This window comes from Salvelinus fontinalis, chromosome 32, assembly GCF_029448725.1.
Source record: "Salvelinus fontinalis isolate EN_2023a chromosome 32, ASM2944872v1, whole genome shotgun sequence".
In the NCBI taxonomy this organism is placed as follows: Eukaryota; Metazoa; Chordata; class Actinopteri; order Salmoniformes; family Salmonidae; genus Salvelinus; species Salvelinus fontinalis.
In genome coordinates this window covers 17,841,937-17,866,057 of record NC_074696.1, presented here as the reverse complement: position 1 = coordinate 17,866,057, position 24,121 = coordinate 17,841,937, and the positions used below count along the sequence as shown (strand labels likewise).

The window sequence follows — 24,121 nt, the reverse complement described above, 5'->3', positions numbered from 1 at the left end:
AATCTCCTGATAGGTATCCGGCAAGGCCTGAAGCTCCAGGAGACCAGGCTGAGCCAGGACACCGAGCTCCAGGAGACCAGGCTGAGCCAGGACACCGAGCTCCAGGAAACCAGGCTGAGCCAGGACACCGAGCTCCAGGAGACCAGGCTGAGCCAGGACACCGGGCTCCAGGAGACCAGGCTGAGCCAGGACACCGAGCTCCAGGAGACCAGGCTGAGCCAGGACACCGAGCACCAGGAGACCAGGCTGAGCCAGGACACCGGGCTCCAGGAGACCAGGCTGAGCCAGGACACCGGGCTCCAGGAGACCAGGCTGAGCCAGGACACCGAGCACCAGGAGAGACTGTTAAGGGTGCTCATAATTTTATACAGCCATTGCTTTTTCCGGGAAGGAGCAAGAGACATTCAACTTTGACCCTGTTGTTGCGACCTTTGTAACCTGACGTGACAGCAGCATGTTCTAAATTACTTTTTAGAAATCTGACATCCATCTTTAGACTGTCACAATAAATGTATATAAAACATAGGGGGTTGGGGAGGGAAATATCTTAACATAGTGTGTCATTTCTAATACTTTTACATTTGTATATCTTAGGTGTCTGGCTGTAAAGGGTGCCAAGGACCTGAAGTCAACAGTGTGGCGGATGCTACCCTGCATTCTGTCAAATCAGCTTGCCATTGCCACAACCTGGACTGGTGCAGTGGATATGGGCTGTTTTAATGACTTCTTTCTAAAGACTATTCTTCACAGTAAGTTTTGATATTAAGTGTTACTTTTAAGTATATATTTTTGTAACTTCTTGTGTAAGACTTTGTGCAATTCAAATATAACTCAATGTTCTTACTTTGTGTATAGGAGCCATTCGTATGAACCCTGCAGCCCGGGATGCCACGGATGAAGGGGTCCAGATTCAGGTCACCAGTTACCTGAAAGGGGCCTCCGATCGTGAAGGTGGGAGAAGGCGGCGCACAGGGGAGAGGGATCCGCTAAATTGAGGGTCAACATCAGGTCTCGGATAACCTATCTCAAAGCCAGCCTCTACCCCCAAGACTGATCCAACAGCTGAACCCTGGGCTGACTACTGCACCCTGCCACACACTAACCATTTATTCATAGACATACGTATATCACTTTAGTCTACCGGACCAATGCAATAGTTATGTCTATCAGGATAAAGGTAAAACCCAGATGCAGACCGTGTCAAAGTAACAATGTTTATTACAGCAACAGGGGCAAAGGTACAGGACAGCAGGCAGGGTCAGGCAGAGTGGTCAGGCGTGCAGTCTCAGGACAGGCAAGGGTCAAAACCAGAGGATGAGAAAAGAGTGACTGGGTAAAAGCAGGCACTGATACAAAAACCGCTGGTTGACTTGACAAAAACAAGACCAACTGGCAACAGACAAACAGATAACACAGGTATAAATACACAGGGGATAATGGGGAAGATAGGAGACACCGGGAGGGGGTGGAGACAATCACAAAGACAGGTGAAACAGATCAGGGTGTGACAACGTCACCTTACTGCACTATGTAGATATACTTGAATTATAATTCTATGCTGCTAATTCACTGCAGTTACTCTGCACAGGGGCAAACAATGTAAATACAATATGCCTATAGGCTATTTTTGTTTTATATTATTTTCTTTGCTCTGTGTGTTTCTTTTGTACATTATTTAGTTGAGTCCTATTTAAAATGTTTTGTATATTTTATTTGATTCCGTTACTATCTCACTTTGATTACGTTGTCACTTTTGTTGCCATGTCAATAAAAAAAATATATTTTATTTTACCTAATTTATTTTTTGTCACCTGTTGATCCAGGGAACCAGGACTGGCCCGCATTATCTGATATATTTTGCACACACACAATCATTTCTCAGTACCGGTACCTCCTGTATATAGCCTCATTATTGTTGTCATTTTCTTGTGTTACTTTATTATTATATTTTTTTTAAACTTTAGTTTGTTTTGTAAATATTTTCTTAACTATTTCTTGAACTGCATTGTTGGTTAAGGGCTTGTAAGTAAGCATTTCACGGTAAGGTGTATTTCACCGCTGCCTTGACGCTGAAAAAGCATCTTCAAATCAAATCAAACTTTATTTGTCACAACATGTGTAGACCTTACTGTGAAATGCTCACTTACAAGCCCTTAAAGCTTCTTCAGGATTGGTGGGTCCCCTGCAGGACGGTTGAGCTAATGTAGGCTAATGCGATTAGTATGAGGTTGTAAGTAACAAGAACCTTTATTAATTAATGGAGGCCTGTTTGTCCCGCATTTTCCTGTAGTCCACGATCAGCTCCTTTGTCTTGCTCACATTGAGGGAGGGGTTGTTGTCGGAAAAACACAATGTGAACAGCAGGAGCAAGGCTGCCGCTTGATAAAGTGCCATATCGCGAATGCCCTGTTAATGAGGCGATGTGCACCGTGCGACAGCTTTTTTGCCCGACTACTCTGGATGGACGCCGGCCTCCCGGTTTCTCATTGCTAACTAACCCTGAGCTGCCAAGGAAAGCCCCCGATGACAACATGGGCTACATGCTCACAGTCTCCGCTGAGGACGTACTGTATGTAATTCATTCAAACGTGTTAACCCTCGCAAGGCTGCCGGCCCAGACGGCATCCCTAGCTATGCCCTCAGAGCATATGCAGACCAGCTGGCTGTTTTGTTCTCTGATATTTTCAGAGATCTCTCTCCCTAGCTCAGGCCGCCATACCCATCTGCTTCAAGATGTCCACTATCATCCCCATGCCCAAGAAAGGGAAAGTAACTGAACTGAATGACTACAGACAAGTAGCACCCACTTCCGTCATCATGAAGTGCTTCGAGAGGCTAGTCAAAAACCATATCAGCTCCTCCCTCCCCAATTCACCTACCGCCCTGACAGATCCACGGACAACTCAATCGCCATTGCACTGCACTCCCACACCTGGACAATATGTTCACTGACTACAGCTCGGCCTTCAATACCATAGCGCCCTATAAGCTCATTACAAAGCTCACGGCCCTGGGTCTAAACTCCTCCCTATGCAACTGGGTCCTGGATTTCCTTGACGGGGCACCTCCAAGTGGTGAAGGTAGGCAACATTACCTCCTTGACACTGAAAAGAGATGTTTGGGGCAAATCCAATACAACACATTTCTGGGTACCGCTCTCACAATCCAGGTATGGAAAGTTCTTAAAGATTTACCCAGAAAGACTCACAGCTGTAATTACTGGCAAATGTGAATCTACAAAGTATTGACTCAGGGGTATGAATACTAATGTAACTAGATATTTTAGTTTTTCATATTCAATACATTTGCAAAAATGTCAAAAAACATGTTTTCACTTTGTCTTTATGGGGTATTGAGTTGTATTTATTTCACCTTTATTTAACCAGGTAGGCTAGTTGAGAACACGTTCTCATTTACAACTGCGACCTGGCCAAGATAAAGCAAAGCAGTGCGACACAAACAACAACACAAAGTTACACATGGAATAAACAAACATACAGTCAATAATACAATAGAAAGGTCTATATACAGTGTGTGCAAATGAGGTAGGATAAGGGAGGTAAAGGCAATAAATAGCCCATAGTGGCAAAACAATTACAATATAGCAATTAAACACTGGAGTGATAGATGTGCAGAAGATGAGTGTGCAAGTAGAGATACTGGGGTGCAAAGGAGCAAAATAAATACAATAAATAACAGTGTGGGGATGAGGTAGTTGGATGTGTTATTTACAGATGGGCTATGTACAGGTGCAGTGATCAGTGAGCTGCTCTGAAAGCTGGTGCTTAAAGTTAGTGAGGGAGATATGAGTCTCCAGCTTCAGAGATTTTTGCAATTCGTTCCAGTCATTGGCAGCAGAGAACTGGAAGGAGAGGCGGCCAAAGGAGGAGCTGGCTTTGGGGGTGACAAGTGAAATATACCTGCTGGAGCGCGTGCTACGGGTAGGTGCTGCTATGGTGACCAGTGAGCTGAGATAAGGCAGGGCTTTACCTAGCAAAGACTTATAGATGACCTGGAGCCAGTGGGTTTGGCGACGAATATGAAGCGAGGTCCAGCCAACAAGAGCATACAGGTTGCAGTGGTGGGTAGTATATGGGGCTTTGGTGACAAAACGGATGGCACTATGATAGACTGCATCCAACTTGCTGAGTAGAGTGTTGGAGGCTATTTTGTAAATGACATCACCGAAGTCAAGGATGATAGGATAGTCAGTTTTACGAGGGTATGTTTGGCAGCATGAGTGAAGGATGCTGTGTTGCTTTGAGTGTAGATGGGAGAGAGAAAAAAAATGTCATCCATTTTAAATTCAGGCTAAACACAACAAAATGTGGAATACGTGATGGGTATGAATACTTTCTGAAGGCATTGTCTATGTACATCGCCCAGAGAGCTCACCGGCTCAGGACGGCTAACACACAATACAAGAACGGAACAAATAAACTCAGATACAGTATTTCCTTGTCTAAAGGTACAACTTGAACTGAATTGCACTGAGCTACTCTGCCACCTAGTGTCACTATATGATCATTACATCAACAAACTGTGAAGAGGGAATTTAGCAATTGGATTTAGCAATAGCCGTCACTCGTTCATCCCGCGATGACCTGTAGCTTGTGGGTGCTTTATATGCGCTACAGTCAATTATGAGTGCATGTGTACTTATATTAAATATATAATTATTAATATACACCTACTGTATGATAGCTAGCAAACTAATTAGCTATTTAACGTTAGCCTGCCTAGCTGGAACTTCTGAAGAAGGAACATGTTTTATCTACAATTTCCAAAAGATAACCAAACAAAAACATATTTACTTTTTACGAGACGTGTTTGTGCTGTCGTGCATTAGTAGCACAATTTATAACTGATTTGCATTCGTTTATACTTACACTTGTATGTTGACTTCTCCATTGATGTTGTTTTTAATTTTTCGCTGACTTTTCTTATGTACAATCGTTGCGAATTGAATTATGGGGAGTTTCAGGCCACGGAGTGAACATAATTCTACACTTGCAAAGCCGACTAAAAACGAGGGCTGAGGGGCTTATGTTGCAAACTTCCCTTGCTTGGCTAATCATTTGAACCGCCCTCCAAGATGGCGATGGGGATTACGCCAGGGCATAAGGCGATGGTAAATGGACGAGGGTGTCTTTTAAGTGTGTGGAACGCAACCCTAGTAAACTAACTGACAGGAGTTACCGGTAGCTGGCTAGCTAGTTTTATAGTTTGGTAATTTATTCCAATAAATTTCAGAATTCCCCAACATATGTTTCTGAATTTAGCTACGTTTTTATAGGCTCCTCACTACGAGACTAAGCCAATTTGCCAATGCTAAAATCAATGACTTTATATACAATTTTAGGACATGCTGAAAATGCAGCCTTGTTGATAAAATGTCACCCTTTGCGACCAACAGTTTGCATTGAATTGTGGGTCATGGCAACCTCGCAAGTGGCCAAGGTTCTTCACTTGCTAAATCGAGGGCCGAGGGGTCAACGTTTGTGAATATGACCTCCACTTAAAATGACAATCAAACTGCGTCCGGTTTCAACTGGGATTCACCCGAGGGAAAGTGGTTTATTTAAATTGACTCTTTAAATCTCCTTATATGAACAGTAAAATCGTTGAAATTGTTGCATGTTGCGTTTATTTTTGTTCAGTATATTTTATTTTCTAATTAATCCAGTGTATATTCAGTGCGTTAACTATTCAACTTGACCTCCAAATTGTTTTGAAATAAGAGCATATGCGCCTGCAATTCTACATCACGAGCATTAACCGCGGCAGCTTCATCCTGTAGAGCCATCGTTTTCTTTATTCCATAACCTGAATCGCAGCAGATTTGAAGCTTGTTATTGGTTTAGTAAGCGTTCGGGACCAAGGCGATTGGATGCGCAGACTGGACAGGCAGTTCCTTCTCCGCTGATCAAAGTTTATAACCTCAATTGTCAAGCAGCACGGCAACTTATAGTGCTGTTTTCGACACATAATTGTCAACAAATGAGTTTGCTGTCACTGTTGCCTACTACTTAATGAGGTAAAATTGGAATATGCTGTGGCTATTCGGTTTTTGCTTTTCTTCTTCGGTGGGGTTTATCAGCGGTTGACATCCAACGTTATGGTGCATTACCGCCACTTACTGTACTGGAGTGTGGACCAAAGCTGGATAAACTAAATCCTACCTGTATGCCCCGTTGTTCATAAAAAAATATAACAAAATATTTGAGACTATACCTAATGACGTTCTACTCGATATACTCTTTAAACTAATTTCCTGTATCCCCTTCTCCCTCATACTAGATTTCTGCCTCTTTTGTGCTGCTACCATGTTGTTGTGTTGGTACCATGCTGTGTTGTCATGTGTTGCTGCCTTTTTTATGTTGTCGTCTTAGGTCTCTCTTTATGTAGTGTTGTGTTCTCTCTTGTTGTGTTGTGTGTTTTGTCCTTTATTTATACTGTATTTATTTTTTATATTTTAATCACAGGCCACCGTCCCCCGGGAGGCCTTTTGGTAGGCCGTCATTGTAAATATGATTTTTTTTTCAAAACTGACTTGCCTTGTTAAATAAAGGCTAAATACATTTTTAAAAATCCCTCTGATACTGACCAAACTGGAGCAATACATGCTCCATGGTCTCTGTTTCCTGGCAATAATCACACTTTCCTGTAGGATGCTTTCCTATCACATTGAAACTACAACATCAACATCCCCACTACTAAGTGCTTGTTTAGCCAGTACATCAACTACCTCATTCCCCTCCACACCCACATGGGCTGGGACCCAAGTAAATCTTCTCTTTATACCCATCTGTCTAATCCTGCCATGGGTTTGTAGCGCCTCATAAAGCAGGTATTGTCTGCTACGTGACCTAAAGGACTGGAGACTCATCAACACTGCACATGAATCAGAGAATAATAATTTATTCTTAACTGATTTGCCTCGTTAAATAAAGTTTAAATAAAAAATGTAAACAGTACCGGCACCCACAAAGCACTGGGGATAGTGTATAGGTGCAGGGTTAGATGGTGACGCAATTACATTTTTCCCTTCACCTTTTTTTGGCAAAATGTGCAATACGCACTCCGACCTGTGAATGGTAGCAATAAGCAACACGTCGTCATAGTCTGACTGAAACCTACACGAAGAAGAATCTCACACAATCTGTCTTCAAAAGTTCTCAGCCCTGCGCGTTAGAAAATAGTACGGACTGTCAGTTGCTAGCCTATTCTACGTTTAGTACATTATCCATATATATATATATATATATATATATATATATATATATATATATATATATATTATTTATGGTAAATTCTATGTTAGTCTGTTACCTAGTTGTTTTTTTAATTTTCCCGTTGTTGATTTGATAGCAGCTAGCTACAGGAACTAGTTATAGCTAACGCTACTGTTGTTCAGTTACACCAGCTCAGAAGAATATGCAGCTATGTTGTCATTGATGTTTATTGCTCTGTTGGGTTTGTTTAGGCTGTCTGTTTCTGGTTTATAAGCCCCGAGTTCTTTGTAGTTTGTTAGCTAGCTATTCCATTGGCTAACGTTAGACATTTTAACGTGAAGACGTCAACAAGTGCTGTCGTGATGCACATCACTGTTGCTGTGTGCAGCCTATTGCTGGTTGCTCAAGGGCAGATGGACGACGACGAATGGCTTGATCCGCATGATATGTTGAACTACGATGCAAGCTCAAAGACCATGAGAAAGCCGGCTCAGCCTGCTGAGGTACATTACATAGCAGCTGTGCAATGCATGTTTCCGTGACATGAGTTGAAATCATTATATTGCTTTGTTGGTGGTTTTCCTTTTCCATATTATAGTAACTATATGAAACAAAATCATGAAATGTGAAAATACAGCAAACATAGCAAATACGGTTTTGTCTCGTGATATTAATGTAATTGGATAACTAAAATGAAAGTAATCTTCACAGCTGAACAATTACCCTAATGTACCCACCAAAAGAAGGGAATACAGCCAGGATTTGGATCAAATGGAAGAAAGGGAGTGCAACAACAAAGTGGAAGGGTTACAAAAAGAGGTTAGTGTTGGAAACGGATTTTAAACATCAAACATTATTTTGGACAACATCTCAAATGCTTATTCATTAAACAGTGGCAGTCACTTTTCTGTTTTTTATTTTAAGATTGAAGAGTACAAGAAGAAGATTACACAGGTTGCACAGCAGCCGTCAAGCAACCCAGTGTTCAAGCGATTCCTCACCAAGCTTCTGAAGGAGATTGACAAAGTTGGCCTGGTATGTTTTGGCATTCTCTCAACTCATATGAACGCTGACAATCGATGCTTCTTATTCTCTTTATGTAAAACAATTCCCCACTGTGTGTTATCCACCTTTTTAAATGTATGTTACCACCTTGGAATGTAGTATGCTATCTCTATGCTAAGTGCATATACTTTGTTGTACTATTCTATTCCTTTCCTATTCCTTCCACCAGCCCACCGATCTCAAGAACGATATCCACTACGACGCCAAAGTGAAACTGTCTCGGCAAGCGGTGACGGAGATCCGGAAGCTTCTGGAGGGAATGGACACCTGGAGATCGGGGGCTCTGGACAATGCCCTCAGCCAGATCCTCGTGGATCTCAAACCACATGACTACGAGGCCTGGAGATGGCACTTTGAGGACACCTTTGGTGTGGAGATCGACACAGTCATGAAGGTGAGAATGCGTAGCAGAGCTAGGGTTTTGATGCTGAAAACCAAATGGATTTACAACTGCACATGTAATCGATGTGAAATGGCTAGCTAGTTAGCGGTGGTGCGCGCTAATAGTGTTTCAATTGGTGACGTCACTCGCTCTGAGACCTTGAAGTAGTCGTTCCCCTTGCTTTGCAAGGGCCGCGGCTTTTGTGGCGCGATGGGTAACGATGCTTCGTGGGTGTCAGTTGTTGATGTGTGCAGAGGGTCCCTGGTTCAAGGCCAGGTAGGGGCGAGGAGAGGGACGGAAGCTATACTGTTACACACACACCACATGTTTTATGTGGTTTGCCTAAAGCAGGGATGGGCGAGTGGTGTCATTCTTTTTCCCCATCCCTGGCAAACAAAGCTGGTTTTAAACTAATTGCATTCTAAACTGAAGATCATGATTAGTTGATTATTGGAGTAAGGTGTGATAGCTTGTGCTGGGGCAAAAGCGACACCAATCAGGTCCCAGAGGACTTGAGTTACCCATCCCTGGCCTAAAGGAATGGATGATTAGACAGTTTGTAAAGTAGGCTACACAGGCATTGAGGATGAAATAATTTTTTAAAAAGCGTGTTTTAACGTGAGGAAATGTCTTTTGACGTTCATACAAGAGAAGACGATAGGCTAGGAAGCAACAGGATATAAAAACAAAAGGTCTGATCTTGATCTACTCAATTTGACTCTGGTACGCAATGACTAAGAAGCGCATAAAGCTAAATGGCACATTTGTGTTCATCAGTAGTAGTAGAAATAAACCACTACGATTCAGAGCAGTAATTTAAACTCAATTCAAGACAAACGAGACAGAACTGACACCACTCGTTGGCATTCCAGCGGCAGGAATATCTATCATTGAAGTTACACTGCCTTCAGAAATGTCAAAATGTTGTGTTCCAGCCTGAATTTTACTATTGATTCAACTGAGATTGTTTCTCATTGGCCTACATTCAATACCCCATAATGTCAGTGGAATTATGTTTTTAGACATCTTTACAAGTGAATAAAAAATGAGAACCTGAAATGTCTTGCGTCTAAGTATTCGAACCCTTTGTTAAGGCAAGCCTAAATATGTTAAGGAGTAAAAATGTGCTTAAGTTGGACTCATTCTGTGCGCATTAATGGTGTTTAACATGATTTTTGAATGACTACCTCATCTCTGTACCCCACACTACAATTATCTGTAAGGTCCCTCAGTCGAGCAGTGAATTTCAAACACAGATTCAACCACAAACACCAGGGAGGTTTTGCAATCATGACATAAAATTTACACCTGCCAAATGCGGGTGGATTAAAGTATTGGCGGGTAAGAATGTCTATTTCACCATACACGTTGGCTGTGTATTTCTGCTGTTTTGTTTCATAGCTGCTAATTGCACAAAGAAATACGACTTTTATATCCCATACTGCCTGGCAGGAGAGCTGCGCGCTCTGAGTGAAGTGCTTATAGATTCAGCATGGTAAAGTTTTTAATTACACTTTGGATGGTGTATCAATACACCCAGTCAGTACAAAGATACAGGTGTCCTTAACTCAGTTGCCGGTGAGGAAGGAAACCACTCAGTGATTTCACTGTGGCCAATGGTGACTTTAAAACAGAGTTTAATGGCTGTGATAGGAGAAACATTGTAGTAATGCCACAATACTAACCTAATTGACAGAGTGAAAAGGAAGCCTGTACAGAATAAAATTCCAAAACATGCATCCTGTTTGCAACAAGGCACTAAAGTAAAACTGCAAAAAATGTGGCAAAGCAATTCACTTTTTGTACGGAATACAAAGTGTTATGTTTGGGGAAAATACTGTAGAACACATTACTGAGTACCACTCTTCATATTTTCAAGCATAGTGCTGGCTGCATCATGTTAAGGGTATGCTTGTAATCGTTAAGGACTGGAGAGCACAGGCAAAATCCTAGAGGAAAAGCTGGTTCAGTCTGCTTTCCACCAGACACTGGGAGATGAATTCACCTTTCAGCAGGACAATAACCTAAAACACAAGGCCTAATCTACACTGGACTTGCTTACCAAGGAAGACATTGAATGTTCCTGAGTGGCCGAGTTAGTTTTGACTTAAATCTGCTTGAAAATCTATGGCATAACTTGAAAATGGAAAACCAATTTGACGGCGCTTGAAGACATTTGAAAATAATGGGCGAGTATTGTACAATCCAAGTGTGCAAAGCTCTTAGACTTACCCAGAAATCTGTAATTGCTGCCAAAGGTGTTTAAAAAATAATAATAATAATTTGTCTCAGGGTTGTGAATACTTTCAGTACCAGTCAAGTTTGGACACACCTACTCATTCAAGGGTTTTTCTTTATTTGTACTATTTTCTACATTGTAGAATAATAGTGAAGACATCAAAACCTATGAAATAACATATGGAATCATGTAGTAACCAAAAAAGTGTTAAATAAATCTAAATATATTTTAAATTCAAATAGCCACCCTTTGCCTTGACAGCTTTGCACACTCTTGGCATTCTCTCAACCAGTTTCACCTGGAATGCTTTTCCAACAGTCTTGAAGGGGTTCCCACATATGCTGAGCTGTCTGCTTTTCCTTCACTCTGCGGTCGAATTCATCTCAAACCATCTCAATTGTGGGTTGAGGTCGGGTGATTTGTGGAGGCCAGGTCATCTGATGCAGCACTCAATCACTCTCCTTCTTGGTCAAATAGCCCTTACACAGCCTGTTGAAAAACAAATGATAGTCCCACTAAGCACAAACCAGATGGGATGGCGTATTGCCCAAGAATGGGATGCCTAGTCAGTTGTACAACTGAAATGTGTCTTCCACATTTAACCCAACCCCTTTGAATCAGAGAGGTGTGGGGAGCTGCCTTAATCAACATCCACGTCTTCGGCACCTGGTGAACAGTGGGTTAACTGCCTTGCTCGGGGGCAGAACGACAGATTTTTACCTTGTCAGCTCATCACCTTGACTTGTCAGCTTGTCACCCTGAAATGATTTCAGGGTGACTACCTCATGAAGCTGGCTGAGAGAATGCCAAGAGTGTGCAAAGCTGTCATCAAGGCAAAGGGTGGCTACTTTGAATATACCGGTATGTTAAATATATTTTGATAACACTTTTGGTTACTACATGATTCCATATGTTATTTCATTGTATTGATGTCTTCACTATTATTCTACAATGTGGAAAATAGTAAAAAATAAAAAAAAATAAAAAACTGGAATGAGTAGGTGTGAACTTTTGACTGGTTGGTATATTAGATATTTATTTTTCAGTCAATCTGCAAACATTTTTCTAAACGTTTTCAGTTTGTCATTGTGTAGATGGGTGAGAATCTATTTGAATTCAGGGTGTAACACAGTCTAATGTTGAATAAGTGAAGTGGTGTGAATACTTTCTGAAGGTACTGTATTTAAAGGGCCTCTCTCTCTCAGGTGTCTGTGTTGGTCTTAATCATAGTGGCCATCATCTGTAGCGAGCTGTGGTCAATAGTCTCCTGGTTTGTCCAGTTCAAGAGAATCTTTGCCATCTGCTTCCTCATCAGTCTGGTCTGGAATTGGTTCTATCTCTACAAGGTAAATGAACAACACACAGACACACACACACACTTCCATGCATTTCCACATGCTAATTACCCCTTACTGTCTGGTGCCTAAAGTTCAGTAGTAAATTAATATAATTATCTGAAAGAATAGGTGCTTCCTGGCATCCTTCAGTGTAGAGTTTTCCTGACTCAGGATTGGTTAATGTTCTCTGAGGGTAGAAATAAACACTACAATATTATTTCAGGTCTCTGCAAATAATGTTTTTTTTTTTGGGGGGGGGGGGGGGGGGTTATAAGCAGGTAGGGAAATAGCAGTTATTTCAGGTATTTCTAAATGCCGACTCTATTCTTCAAAACTCAACTGAATTAAGGAACACTACCAAGGAATATCTTGAGAGAAACAACATTTCTTGCCAGGAGAGCTCGACTGTGACCGGTTAGTTGTGATTGGGAGATGAGGGATAAAAGCAGTCGTAGTACTGGGGTTTTAACTGTGCAGTCCTGGGGGTGGCAGCACTACTGCTAGACCAGCCTCCAGCACACCAATGACACTATGTTAATCCACCATATCTTATTGGATTTTCTCGACCTGTCAGATTGCCTTTGCCGAGCACCAAAACAAAATGGTCAAGATGGAGGGCGTCGACGCAAAATGCACTGGGAGGAAGAAAATTGACTGGTGGGATAACTTGAAAGGTGAGATGTAAAAATAACATGTGAGCATGGCATCACATATCTTTCCACAGGGGGATCAGATTTTCATCATCTCAGAAATATAAGTGAAACTACATTTTATTGAATGCATCATACTTTCATAATAATTGGTGCATGACTGTACAATAAAGTACACATTACTTCTCACTCGTTTCTGGCAAATAATGTAATGCCGTTTTTAAGAAAATAGCTTAATACAAATGGGCTTATACATTTTGACAATTTTGTTGCATTAAGTTTACTGCACATCGGTTTATGTTGTCGTGAAGCCTATTGTAGTGTACTCCTCTCTGCCTGTACCACAGATTGGTACAGAGGTGCCATGACTCTCCAAGACGACCCCTGTAAGATGTACTACGAAGTCCTCATGGTCAACCCCATCCTTCTCGTACCACCAACTAAGGTAACCTATTTTTGGCAACCTGGGAAAGTCCATTTCCATTTAGCCAATTCAGGAAGTAAACTGACTTCAAGTTTTCAGTCTACTTCCAGAAATGACTGCATTGAAATAGAATTGACGTAACCCTTGTGACGGCTAACCTATTCAACAGGCCAGGACTGAGAGATAGTCACCCATACCTTACTCTTGTCACTCAATTAACAACTATTTGAGTATCCTCAAATATAAATATTGCCATTTTCACTTTTGTTAATACTTAAACTTTGTCTATTTAACAATGCAATATCAATCAAAGTCAGTGTCTGACTGCAATGTGGGTTTTATTCACTTGAAATACAAATGGAATTGACCGACCCTGTTGACAACTAAACCAAACTTTTAGCGAATTTCCTGGACCTGTAGGATGCAGTGTGATAATGTATTATCGCTCTGTTTCTGAAGGCTATCACTATGACCATCACCACCTTCTTCACGGAGCCTCTGAAGCACATTGGTCAGGCGATCAGCGAGTTCCTACGAGCCCTCCTCAAGGACCTACCGGTCACCTTGCAGATCCCTGTGCTCCTCACCATCGTGCTCTCTATCCTGGTAAGGACACACACACACACACAATCAAAGAAACACTGTCACAAGGTCTGGGGTCAATTCCATTTATATTCTGTCAAATCAGGAAGTGAATTGGTGGTAAATTCTTGAACGAGAATTTCTATTTACTTCCTGTTCTGAAGTGGAATTGACCCTGACTCACCCAGCAGTCAAACTGTTTCCTGCATGTTCCTGAAGCAGTAAATGTCTTCCTCAGGTCTTCATGTATGGCAGCGCCCAGGCCGCTATCCAGCATGGCATCACCAGACTGACTCACCCGCGTGTCGGTGGGCCCAGGGACCCCTCTCCCCCAGCCTTGGATCAGCCCATGCCTGCGGCTCGTCTGAGAGTGACAGACCACAACCCACTGGCAGGGGGGGATGCCCCTCAATGCTCCCCTCTCCCGCTTAAACGCCGACTAGGACCAGCAGCCAACCAGGGGGCTCAGGACAGGACCTACGTCGGCCAGAGGAGCCCCCCCCACAGGGCGCGAAACGAACCGACCAGGAGGTATGTGGAGACCCTGAGGAACGCCGACGGGCGGTACAGCGAGGACAATATTATCTCAGAGTGTTGGGACGATTTCACCGATGCAGAGGATACCAACCCGCTAACGGTAGAGGGTAATACCGACATCCAGGCAGAGATGCAACAAGAACCAGTTGAAGTTGGATCCACAACAGAAGGCAATGACTCGCAAGAAGCTAAACCCTCTCCAGTGAAAGCTAAAGCCAAACCAGATGAGGAGGACGTGGCATCTGACAGCATGGCTGAGCACCAGGCTGAGTATACTGCAGGTCGCCCCAGCCCAGTGCATGCCACTCCAGCAAGTGGTCTCGGGCACGAGCAACATGACAAATTCTTGAAACGCATACCAGAGAGTAATTTTACACTTCAGACCCACCCTGCTAACGCAGCCAGTGTAGCAGGTTTCATTGACAACAATGAGAGCATGTCAGTCGCTGCTCATGCTCAGCTTAAGTAGCACATCCAGTGTAGCAGGTCTGTTAGGCCAACACATAGGCTTCATTCTAAGCGGTATGCTAATGGATATTGGAAACTGTTTCTGGGTACAGTCAGTAAGCCCCCTGTCCTTGTATGTTTAAATGCCAACCACAGCATTTTACATGGGATGATTCAGATTCTACATAAATTGGTAAATATTACCTTCTCTTAAATCAGCTGATTCAGTGTTTTTAAATTTGTTATCCCAATTTTGTTTTTGCTGTCTCTTTCACATGTTTTTCTTACCACCATTGTGCTTTTGTTTGTGTGGCTGGTCAATGTGCATGTACTGTCAACACGTGAATAACACCCATGTTTATGAATGACGTATGTATGTTGTGCAATAATCCTGTCACTTTTGTGGCAACTCGCCTTCTCTTCTGAAATGATGTGAATTATGTTCTGTGTGTTTAGGGCTCGACATTAACATTTATAGATTTGAGTTTACATCACCCTATCAAACAGGTGCCCTGATCAGAATAGGATCAGTGGTGTCTGGATGCAATGTATTGCTGTTCTCCCAATATCTGAGCAGGATTGCAGTGATAGGCAGAGCGGTCTTTCAATCATCCCTGGTTGCGAGATCCGTGTGTAGCCACGTGTGCACATTTGTTGATATTCCTTGCTAATTAGTGAGTTATAGCAAACAGGCTTCATATGGTCATGAAAATCCTGTAAAAGTCATGGTTTGCGCATCGGCTGCATGTATGCGAGTTGGCCGGGAGACATTGCAGCAGGTAGGCCTAGCCTGTAAAATAAAGACCAAACTAACTAGATAGCCAATTCAACACATATCTTGTAGCCTGGCTAGTTAACTACAGTGCATTCGGAAAGTGTTCAGATCCCTTTTTCTCCACATTGTTACGTTACAGCCTGTAATTAACGTAACGAATTCATTGTTTTCCTCAATCTACACCAATACCCCATAGTGACAAAGCTGAAATACCTTATTTACATAAGTATTCAGGCGCTTTGCTATGAGACTCAAAATTAAGCTCCGGTGCATCCTTGAGATGTTTCTTCAACTTGATCAAAGTCCACCTGTTGTAAATTCAATTGATTGGACATGATTTTGAAAGGCCCACCTGTCTATATAAGGTCCCACAGTTGATAGTGCACGTCAGAGTGAAAACCAAGCCATGAAGTTGAAGGAATTGTTCGTAAAGCCCTGAGACAGGATTGTGTCGAGGCACAGATCTGGGGAACGGTACCAACAAATATCTGCCACATTGAAGGTCCCCCAGAACACAGTGGCCATCATTCTTAAATGGAAGAAGTTTGGAACTACCAACACTCTTCCTAGAGCTGGCCAAACTGAGCCATCGGGGGAGAAGGACCTTGGTCAGGGAGGAGACCAAGAACTCAAGGGTCACTCTGACAGAGTGCTAGAGTTCCTCTGTGGATATGAGAGAACCTTCCAGAAGGACAACTATCAATCAGGCTTTTATGGTAGAGTGGCCAGACGGAAGCCACTTCTGAATAAAAGGCACAGGACAGCCCGCTTGGAGTTTGCCAAAAGGTACCTAAAGGACTCTGACCATGAGAAACAAGATTCTCTGCTCTGATGAAAAACAAGATTACAGTATTGCCAGCCTAGAGTGTTTGAAAATAACCTCTGATTCGCTATGCATCGATACTTCAAAAATGTACATTTTTAAACTGTACCCATGTTTGTCCTCTGTTGCATTCCTGTTGTCATGACGTGCCCTGGGCGAAGGATCATAGCCCCCCTCTCTCCAGTTTTATGACTTTACGACAGGTACCTACGACAGATACCTGGTAGAAACTGCCATGCAGTATTGAGGGAGAGAGTCTACCAGAATAAAGAGCTTCTCTTAGTTTAAAACTCCTGGGAGAACTAAACAATATTTCTACTTTTGAGAATGTGGGAATGGTCCATGGACACTTAAGGGACAGTCATGTCGAGTGTGTTTCATTTGGTACGTGAGCATAGACATTACGTCGTCGTCATGGAACCGCCCTTTTCTACTCCAGAGTATAAAACCACCTGTGATGAAATGTACATTTCATGCCAAAGAGACCCACCGTAAGCCGGACGTCTCGAATGGTTAAGAAGTTAGAGAACGCCGGGACAGAGTCCCCACGTTGGAATGGCTACAATTCTATAGGCCACGGAGACCATACAGCTGTAGTTTTGGCTACATGGCTGGAAATGGTTAAACTATGAGTCTATCGATCACTACAGAATAAGAGCAAATCTTAGACGTATAATTACTAGTCTGCAGCTAGAAATTACGTAAATCTAGAACGAGAATACCGTCATCCGCCGAAACATCTATTCTATGAGAAAATTTCTGAATGGTACTCAAGTATCCATTCTAACCACCTACAACCACGAAAGGCATTGTGACTTTTGGGAAAGTTAACCAGACACTTTGATGAACTCTACAGGACGATCGAGGATTCCAACAGAGAAGACAACAACGACATACGGGCATAAATATATACACTGCAATTATTCTTGAATGAGTGGCCGTTCATGTGCAAAGGATTAGCATTTCAATGAGTATAATTATCCACTGTATGTAGTGAATCCATTTTGTCTTTCCCGCTCTCTGTCCACACCCCTTTCCTTTGTCTACCAAGCCGTCATATCTGCTTAGCCCACTAGGGACTTTTCTTTCATTGTTAGTAACCAATATCTATTGTTTGTTTTATCTATTTCTGTGTGATTATTTAATAAATAAATAAATAATTAAGCCAATTTGTATATTGCTGATTCATTTTGGAAACACGGGTTCGTGCAGATATCCAAGGGTTCGCGACGTTCCGTAATGAGAACTGATGAGGTAATAAAAATAATAAATTAATAGACTTATTTGATCAGATATTAAAATATCTGAATAGTTATATTGGGAAAATTATAACTTTAATCTCAACATTTTCCGTGGTGCCCCGACTTCCTAGTTAATGAATGTTTACATGATTAGTTTAATCACATAATTAAACCTAGAGAACTGACTTGATATAAGTCTTCACATTTAAGGATAGTTACGACACTGTCTTTGTTTGCTGAAATCCATACTCTTTTATAAAACGTTAAATCAAATACAATTACCGACTGTTTCCTTGTTAAGGTTCAATTGCCACATGCATTTGCGCTGAGTTGCAATCTTAGAGCAACAGCGATGAGGAAACAGTCAGTGATTGTATTTGATTGACTCTAGTCTGTACTCAACTCTGTTGAGGTACTAGGCAAATCACAATACAGTACACTACAGTATCAACTGGCTGAATCCGACTTTGGATACCTGATGCCTGCATGTAGTCTGCCAGCAGCGGTTCCTGTGACTCACATTTCAACTCACATTTTCTTTAATCTGCTATATTGTTACTTCTTTCATTCTGCTCTGATAATAAACATCCTCTCGCCGGACAAATCAATCATCTTTCCGGTAGTGAGTCAGTTGGCCAAGTTTTTTTTTTTAACCAGATGTTGAATATTCTCTAGATTTTGCTCCCCTGAAGTAGAGTATATTGTGATAAATTGCAGGCCACACTACTTGCCTAGAGAGTTTTCAGCTATACTTTTCGTGGCTGTTTATTTACCACCACAGACAGATGCTGGCACTAAGACCGCACTCAGTCAGCTGTATAAGGAAATAAGCAAACAGGAAACCACTCACCCAGAGGCGGCGCTCCTAGTGGCCGGAGACTTTAATGCAGGGAATTTTAAATCAGTCAACCACGTTACTCCAGACACTCTAATCTGATCCGTCCAATTGGCCAGCTGTAGTCGGATAGTACAGTGCTGGAGGTGACAGCATTCCCTCCCCAATTTGTCCCCCTAGGCACAACTATGACAACATAACCAACAAAAACGGGTCACAACTCCTGCAGCTCTGTCGTACGCCTGGTATGTACATAGTCAATGGTAAGCTTTGAGGGGACTCCTACGTTAGGTACACCGATAGCTCATCTCTTGGTAGTAGTACTGTAGACTACTTTATCACTGACCTTAACCCAGAGTCTCTTAGAGCGTTCACAGTCAACCCATTGACACCACTATCAGATTACAGCAACCAATGGGTAAACAACATAATCTTCTATGGTTAACTTTCTTCCTTTTTCCCTGCTCACCTTCTTACCGACCTCACTGGGTTCCCCTGACTCCATCTCCAAGTCCAACAACCATTCGGGCATACCCACCATCTTGTCCCAAACCAAACCCCCCCAGCACCATCGTCAAATTATCTCCTTGGTCTCTTGTACTAGATAGGCCGAATGTACATTGTTTCAATGTCAATTGATACGGATGCAAGGTTTCTAAAATGCAGGAAAGGTTGTTACCCTACTGTGACCATAACCCTTACTTAACCCTTAACCCTTTTAAGTGTCAACTTCAATGGCGTAGGGACATCAAGGATCCCGGTAGCATGAACTATGCTCAAGCATTGTGTGGGTAATGAGGAATCCTTTCAATCCCTGGGGTGTAATCATTACGGAAACCGTTTAAAGCTGCTATTTGTAACCTTTTGGGCGATCTGACCAAATTAACATAGAAATGTGAGTTATAGATTTGTCATTCTCATTGAAAGTAAGTATAAGACATAGTAGATCTATTCTATGTGCACTATTTCTATGCTTCCCATTCTAAAGTTTCGCTTTGGATCTTTTCCTTTTGGTTTTGTACACCAGTTTCAAACAACTGAAAATACAATCTTTTTGATTATGGAAAATATATTTCACAGCGGTTTAGATGGTACAATGATTCTAAACTATACTTGCTTGTTTTGTCACAAACTGAAATTAGGCAAATTTTAGCAACAAGGAAATGACAGTGCGATTTCTGCATAGTACATCTTTAAGATCCAAACAGAAGTAAATATAGAAAAATTTGAGTATCTATTAGGCAAATTCAAGTAAGTCCTTCCCTGTTTCGTTCCGTTTGCCTCTGTTTAAGAAACGTTTTGCAACAGAATCAGCGTAATGAATACGCCACTGTGCCGCATGCCGCTGGTTGTAGTTCAATGTATCCGTTGTATCATCCTATCATGATGATTCACTTCCATGCAAAATAGCCTAGGAAACTCATTATGAAAAACTGAAAATAAGATGAAGATGTCTTAAAACATTGAGGAATTGCTTAATGCTATTTCTTTATGGCAACCTCTAATTAGTAGCCTAGTAGTGAGGTGTATTCATGGATGCCAAGGGAAAATATGCTTCCCAAAATAACTGACCAAGCAAAAAAGAAAACATAAAATAATTTATGTTTCGTCACTGTTTCATAATTTTCCTTCAATTTGCAGGAGGCTGAATGTATCTCACTGGAGAAAGCATCTGAGCGAGCAAAACAGAGCCCCACTGGCTCTGTATGTGTAGGCCATCTATTTGTTGCTCCTCTGGTCAAAAAGAGGATGACATTGTTGCCGCTGTAACATTGAATGCAAGGGAAGCCAGAGAGCATTTAGCCTCCCTTGATAGAAAAAAAAGTATAAAATAGTCAATCAGCACTGAGCTAAACTGAGTGAGCTCAACTGGGGATGGTTTTCGCGCACCAAAAAGTGTCAATTTGGATATGGTTCACTCCTATCACATGACATCGGGAGCATACGTCATTGACAGACAACTTGAATTGTTGCATATCTTTGTGTTGTCCTCCAGTGGCTAGCTAGCTAAAGTTGTCCCTTTCCTAAATTAGCCATGGATGGAGATATGGATTTTACTTAATTTTCTGTACTGGCCAATGATTATAACAGAGATTCTGATCTAACCATAAACACATACATTGTGCCCCTGGCCTGAGAGGATGGACGTTCAATATGTGGAAGGCTAATGTTAACTAGCTAACGTTGCTCATGAAAGGAAGTTAGGCTAGTGAGCAAGCATTTTAGCCAGGTAGCCTAGGACAAAATAAAAAAAGTACTGTACAACACAGTCATAGACTGTTTTGTCAACATTGGCTCCCAAGTGGCGCAGCAGTCTAAGGCACTGCATCTCAGTGCTAGAGGCTTCACTACAGACTGTGGTTAGATTCCAGGCTGTATCACAACCAGCCGTGATTGGGAGTCCTATATGGCGGCGCACAATTGTCAGAGCATTGTCCAGGTTAGGGTTTGGCCTGGGTAGGCCATCATTGTAAATAAGAATTTGTTCTTAACTGACTTGCTATCATGACACAAGGCAAGACCCAGATGCAGACAGGAGGGAGATGGTTGGAGTCTTACAATATTAAAATTGTATTAATCCAATAGGGGAAGGCAAGAGAATGGTCGTGGACAGGCAAAAGGATCAAAACCAGTTCAGAGTCCAAAAGGTACCGAAGGGCAGGCAGAATCAAGGTCAGGCCAGTGTAACAGTATAACTTTACGGCGTCCCCTCGCCCCGACCCGGGCGCGAACTAGGGACCCTCTGCACACATCAACAACTGACACCCACAAAGCATCGTTACCCATCGCTCCACAAAAGCCGCGGCTTTTAGGGGAAACCCTACTTCAAGTCTCAGAGCAAGTGACGTAACCGATTTAAACGCTATTAGCGCGTACCCGCTAACTAGCTAGCCATTTCACATCCGTTACACTCACCCCCCTTTCCGCAGCAACCAGTGATCCGGGTCAACAGCATCAATGTAACAGTATAACTTTAGTACGTCCCCTCGCCCCGACCTCGGGCGCAAACCAAGGACCCTCTGAACACATCAACAACAGTCACCCACGAAGCATCGTTACCCATCGCTCCACAAAAGCAGAGCAAGGGGAAACGCTACTTCAAGTCTCAGAGCAAGTGACGTAACCGATTGAAATGCTATTAGCGCGTACCCGCTAACTAGCTAACCATTTCACATCCGTTACACCAGACAGGATGATCAGGCAGGCGGCAAATAAGTCCAGAGTCAGGCAGGGGTCAAAACTGTGAGGACTATCAAAAAGAGAATAGCAAAAGGAGTATGTGAAAACCACTCTGGTTGACTTGACTAACATATAAGACAAACTGGCACACAGAGACAGGAAACACAGGGATAAATACACTGGTACAGATAGACAGGAAACACAGTGATAAATACACTTGCCCAGAGAGACAGGAAACACAGGGATAAATACACTGGGGAAAACAAGCGACACCTGGAGGACGCGGAGACAATAATGAGGACAGGTGAAACTGATCAGGGTGTGACACTTGCCTAGTTAAATAAAATAAATTGGCATTTCTCTACAAGTAGGGTGAATCAACATGGTTTTTCTACGCACGTATGCAGAAACCAGAACCGTGGACAGCCACATCATATTTAGCTGATGTTGATTGGACTAAATTGTTCTTGGTATATTTTAGTTGTCACTTTAGACCACATATGTCAGAGTCAAGGCCCGCGGGCCACATCCGGCCCGCGAGAAGGTTTTTTACGGCCCCTGGGATGATCTTGATTTATTATTAGAACCGGCCCGCAGACCGCAGCAAGCCGGCAGCCCGCAGATCTTTTACACGCACCAATACTACATTTCCCACAATGCAACGGTGACGCACCGAGCAGTAGGCTGCTTCATTTCAATATTTATTGGCACAGCAGTCGTCAGCATCACAGTAAAATTAACTTTCAGATACCCATCAAAAATGGCAAAACGGAAGGTGGACACTGAGAACCGGGGGTTTCAAACAAGGTGGGAGTCGGAGTATATGTTCACGGAGGTAGCTGGAAAACCTGTGTGTCTTCTGTGTGGAGAAAGTGTGGCGGTACTGAAAGAGTATAATCTGAGACGACATTATGAAACGAAACACGCGGACAAAAACAAGAATATGGACATGGAACAAAGGCTACAAAAGGCAGAGGAATTAAAACGAGGCCTCAAATCTCGACAGGCTCTGTTCAAAAAAGCCAAATCACAAGGCCAGGCTGCTGTCAAGGCCAGTTTTATTTTGGCAGAAGAGATCGCTAAATCAGCCCGGCCATTTACGGAGGGGGATTTCATCAAAAACTGCATGATTAAAGTTTGTGACGAAGTTTGCCCAGAAAAAAGGCAACTCTTTTTAAATGTAAGTCTGAGCAGAAACACCATTGCCGAGAGAGTAGACCAGTTGTCCATCAATCTAAAAGAGCAGCTTGTGAAAAAGGGAAAAGATTTCATTGCATATTCCTTGGCTGTGGATGAGAGCACCGACATTTCTGACATTGCCCAGTTGTCAATTTTCATCCGCGGAGTGGACTCCAGCCTAAGCGTGACAGAGGAGTTTTTGGCTTTACGTCCTATGCATGGCACAACTACGGGGCATGATTTGTATGAAGAGGTGTCAAGATGTGTAAATGAGATGGAGCTGCCTTGGGAAAAACTCGTGGGTTTGACAACCGACGGAGCACCTGCGATGTGTGGACACAGGAGCGGACTGGTGGCGAAGATACGGGAAAAGATGCAAGAGGAAAACGCGACAGGTGAGCTGACAGCTTATCATTGTATCATACACCAGGAAGCGTTGTGCGGTAAAGCCTTGAAAATGGAGCATGTAATGAGCATCATCACGCGCACAGTTAACTTTATCAGAGCCAAAGGTTTGAATCACCGCCAGTTCAAGGCATTTCTGACGGAGTTAGAAACGGAGCATGGTGATTTGCCTTATCACACAGAGGTGCGATAGCTAAGCCAGGGAAAGGTGCTTCAAAGATGTTTCGAGCTTCGTGAGGAGATTTGTCTGTTCTTGGACAGCAAAGGGAAAGACACAACACAACTCCGAGACGAAATGTTTCTGTGTGAAATGGCTTTTCTGTGTGACATTACGAGTCATCTGAATGCAATGAACTTGCAGCTGCAGGGTCGGGATCATGTCATCTCTGATATGTACAGTACAGTGAAGGCATTTAAAACCAAACTGACTCTGTGGGAGACGCAGATGCGGAAAGAAAATTTGAGCCACTTTCCCAGCTGCCAGACCATGAAAGAGAAGCTCTCTACCAGTGCGTTCCCGAGCGCACAGTTGGCTGATAAAATAGGTATGCTTGCCGCTGACTTTCGACGCCGATTTGCTGACTTTGAAGCACAAAAAAGCAGGTTGGAACTGCTCGGTAACCCATTTGCTGTTGACGTGGAAAGCTCACCACCAAACCTCCAAATGGAGTTGATTGACCTCCAATGCAATGATGCACTGAGGGCAAAATATGCGGCAGTGGGTGCTGCGGAGTTCGCCCGTTTCCTCCCCGACACAATGCCCCAGCTGCGCATCCAGGCTGCTC

At 42.7% G+C, this 24,121-nt stretch overlaps 1 protein-coding gene across 1 annotated transcript; it reads left to right on the top strand.

The window, feature by feature from the left end:
- Positions 1 to 4,645: 4,645 nt before the first annotated feature.
- On the top strand, positions 4,646 to 17,665 carry LOC129830819 (chloride channel CLIC-like protein 1). Its single transcript, XM_055893571.1, has 9 exons — positions 4,646 to 7,738; positions 7,947 to 8,054; positions 8,160 to 8,270; positions 8,470 to 8,694; positions 12,127 to 12,267; positions 12,833 to 12,932; positions 13,256 to 13,353; positions 13,792 to 13,938; positions 14,153 to 17,665. The coding sequence occupies exons 1-9, from the start codon at positions 7,598 to 7,600 to the stop codon at positions 14,918 to 14,920; spliced, it is 1,839 nt and encodes a 612-aa protein (XP_055749546.1). The 5' UTR covers positions 4,646 to 7,597; the 3' UTR covers positions 14,921 to 17,665.
- Positions 17,666 to 24,121: the final 6,456 nt, after the last annotated feature.